At 41.0% G+C, this 3,418-nt stretch overlaps 1 protein-coding gene across 1 annotated transcript; it reads left to right on the forward strand.

Annotated features, from left to right (window-relative positions):
• The first annotated feature begins 1,628 nt into the window (after positions 1-1,628).
• On the forward strand, positions 1,629-2,808 carry LOC122075998 (protein ENHANCED DISEASE RESISTANCE 2-like). Its single transcript, XM_042641247.1, has one exon. The coding sequence runs from the start codon at positions 1,686-1,688 to the stop codon at positions 2,610-2,612; it is 927 nt and encodes a 308-aa protein (XP_042497181.1). The 5' UTR covers positions 1,629-1,685; the 3' UTR covers positions 2,613-2,808.
• The last annotated feature ends 610 nt before the right edge of the window (positions 2,809-3,418 follow it).

Below are 3,418 nucleotides of genomic sequence, written 5' to 3' on the forward strand. Positions count from 1 at the left end.
AAGGCAGTGCGAATGCGATGCAGCTTTACAGTTGCCGCGGGATCTGGAGATAGATTTATGAAACCCACCATCTTCTTTCCCGATACGTCAGAGATTGTGCGAGTCACACTAGTTTTTTTTTTTTTTCCAGACACTAGGATTCTTTTTCAAGCTTGGATAAGATTCTCGTATCGTGTTTAATCAACACTCGAAATTCATTCAATCTCTCAACCTGCTGTAAGAAGAGAGAGATTGAGTGGATTCGAAGTGTAGACCATACATCGTATGAGAATAGTTCTTGTACGAGAACCTGATTCAAACTCTTCTTCTTCATAAAATTGCATGGGACTTCAACAAAACATGAGACCGGATCAGGTTTACGTACGAGAATAATCTTGTAAGTCCCTAATCCATGGATTTAAAATCCACTTTCTCTCTCTTCATGTAATAGATTCTAAATTCACGAACTAGATACGTACGAGGTTGTTCTCTCGTATGTGAAGCTGATTTGGATTCATAAAACATATATGTATATAACGAGAGAGAGGTATGGCATAATGGAGTGGTAGATATTGAATTTGAGACTAATTTGACACATGATTAACTTAAGAATTTCTCTAAATATCTAATAATCAAATTTACCACATTATTCATCGTTGTGGCCTATCAAGCTATGATTACAAATCTAATTATAAACCATAGATATTTTAACACAAAAAATGACATATAATTAAGGTCCAAAGTTTCCGTAAACCCACCATGAATAGAAATCTATTATTTACCATAGGGTGCTAGACCAAAATCTGATGAATATAAATCGATTATTCACCATAGGGCACTGGACCAAAATCTGAGGGGGGGAAAGGGGTTCTCAACTCTAGAATGAACCTCGCCGAATGGTCAAGGGAAACTATATCTTATAATTGAACTTGAATATGGATTTGGATCCATGGTCAATCCAAAACCGTCAACTTATACTATTTTATCTTTTTATTTTCCAAAAAAAAAAAAAACCCTATTCGCTTGCTTTCTCCCATGCAAACACATGAAGGAACTGTGAAAAAATACCCCTGCCCTGACATCCCGCCTTCTATGTCTTGGCATGGAAAATGCAAAGAGACAAGGTTCTCATGCTTAAAACATGGAAAATGAGGAAGCCAAGTGGGACGGGGAAGGGGATTCCACGAGTAATCGGTTACTGGAGGGAGTAGGGACTAGGGAGTGGGTATCCATCTGGGTTTACCATGGCACGTGGGACCTGATCCGGACCCGTTGAAATGAACCTGATTTTATAGACAAAAGAAAATAGACCTGTCAAATATCACAATGATATCGGAATACAGGCTTTCAACGGGGAGGAAGGTCATAGGGTGGTTCCGTCATTTTCATAAACCCATAAAACTCATAATTAGCATAAAAACTAACAGGATGATATATACATGCCACGTGTAATAGCATGTGCCACGCCAGCTCAGTGGCCGCACGGAAACAAAGTGGAGAGAGAGACTGAGAGGGACCGACCACTCCTTCTCCTCCTATAAAAGGTTTTTTCGTAGTTTCCTAGAAGGAGAAGGGCAACCTTATTCTTAGCCCAACTCCTTCATAAAGGTCTCACTCTCTTTCAGTAATATATAGTAGTAGTTAGCTGTAGAGAGAGAGAGAGAGAGAACAGAACGAGGAGCGAAAGAAAGAGAGAGAGAGAGAGAATGTGTCCGACGAAGCAGGAACCGAACGACTCCATCGAAGAATCCGTCGGAATTAGCTCAAAATCCGGCGAATGCACCGGCGATTGGAGAGAAGAAGCCATCAACGGGGGATCATTAAAACATGTCGACCTTAATACAGGAACCAACGGTTGGGCTTCACCTCCAGGTGACCTCTTCAACCTCCGGAGCAAAAACTACTTCAACAAACGCCAGAAATCCCCCTCCGGCGATTACCTCCTGAAACCTGCCGGCGTAGACTGGCTCCGTTCCACCGCCAAGCTCGATAATGTCCTCTCCCATTCCAACAATCGAATCATGAACTCGCTTCGTCGAGCTCAATCCTTACGGTCCAATTCGCTGAAGACTTTTCTTTTCGCTGTAAACCTCCAAATTCCCGGCCGAGAAACTCACAGTGCCGTCTTCTATTTCGCCGCTGAAGAGCCTATCCCTCCTGGTTCCCTTCTCTATCGGTTCATTCACGGCGATGATTCCTTCCGGAATCAGCGGTTCAAGATCGTGAATCGGATCGTTAAGGGACCATGGATCGTGAGGAAAACTGTGGGAAACTACTCTGGTTGTTTGCTTGGTAAGGCCTTGACCTGTAACTATTACATAGGAGAGAATTACTTTGAAATCGATGTAGATATTGGAAGTTCGGCGATTGCGAATGCGATCTTGCGTTTGACTTTAGGGGCTGTGACGGCTGTGACGATCGATATGGGATTTTTGGTAGAAGCACAGACGGAAGAGGAATTGCCTGAGAAGTTGATCGGAGCGGTGAGGATTGCACAGATGGAGATGTCTTCCGCAACTTTTGTAGAGCCATTTCCTTCGATGGCACAATCTTCGGTGCCTGTCTCGCCGAAGAAGAGGTTAGGGTTATCGAAGGTCAACCATGAGAAAGATGAAGACTCCCGAAAAGGTTAGGGTTTTTGGTGGTTCTTATTATTAAGAGATTATTAATTTGTTTGGTTTCTCCTGAGCCCCCTTCTTCATGTCAATTTTTGTTCGAATTTACCCATTAATTTGGGGGATTTTTGATAACTTCTGTAGATAATAACATGGATTTATCAATTACATCTCAAATGAAATGGAAAAAGAGGTGGAGAAATTTATGTTCTAAGATCAGTTGCAGAATTTGAAATTTCGGTCTTTTCTTTGATGCCAGTAGGGAATGGGGTTCCTTGAATCTTTCTCATTCCTTCAATTTATGATTATTCTATCAAAATGGGAAATGCAGTAATGGTGGAAATAAACTTTTTTGGCGAATAGATTAGATTCCCTGATGTTTTTGGTTCCTTCCATCCAAGGAGAAGTTCTTACAGCTCAGCATTGGATCTAGTTACCATTTCTACTTATTCAGAGATTGGGAAACGAAACCTAATAATCGATTCTGATTTTTTCTTTTTGTCTGATTATCCTTCTCTTTGTTCGATTTGTGGGAACGTTCTTTTACTGTTGTGAATTGTGATTTTGGTGTTGGTGGATGGTGACTGGTTAACTGGCACTTTGCAAGGGAATCTCCAATCTCTTTCTCCTTTTCTTCTTTCCCAAAGAACACGACGGGCGATTCGTAGGTTTTCAGAATTTTTTATTAAAATTAATTCATTAGTTTTCCTTGTAATCAAGGATTTAGTTATCCGTAATTCCGATACGATATCGATCGGGAGTATCAAATTTGCTCCTTTCACAAAAGTAGACTTCTTTTTTTTTACGATTTTACCCCGTTCTGA

This window comes from Macadamia integrifolia, chromosome 4 (genome assembly GCF_013358625.1).
Source record: "Macadamia integrifolia cultivar HAES 741 chromosome 4, SCU_Mint_v3, whole genome shotgun sequence".
NCBI lineage: Eukaryota > Viridiplantae > Streptophyta > Magnoliopsida > Proteales > Proteaceae > Macadamia > Macadamia integrifolia.

Bases quoted from the DNA above. Each gene is read 5' to 3' on its own strand.
- LOC122075998 (XM_042641247.1), top strand. From the start codon at position 1,686: ATGTGTCCGACGAAGCAGGAACCGAACGACTCCATCGAAGAATCCGTC.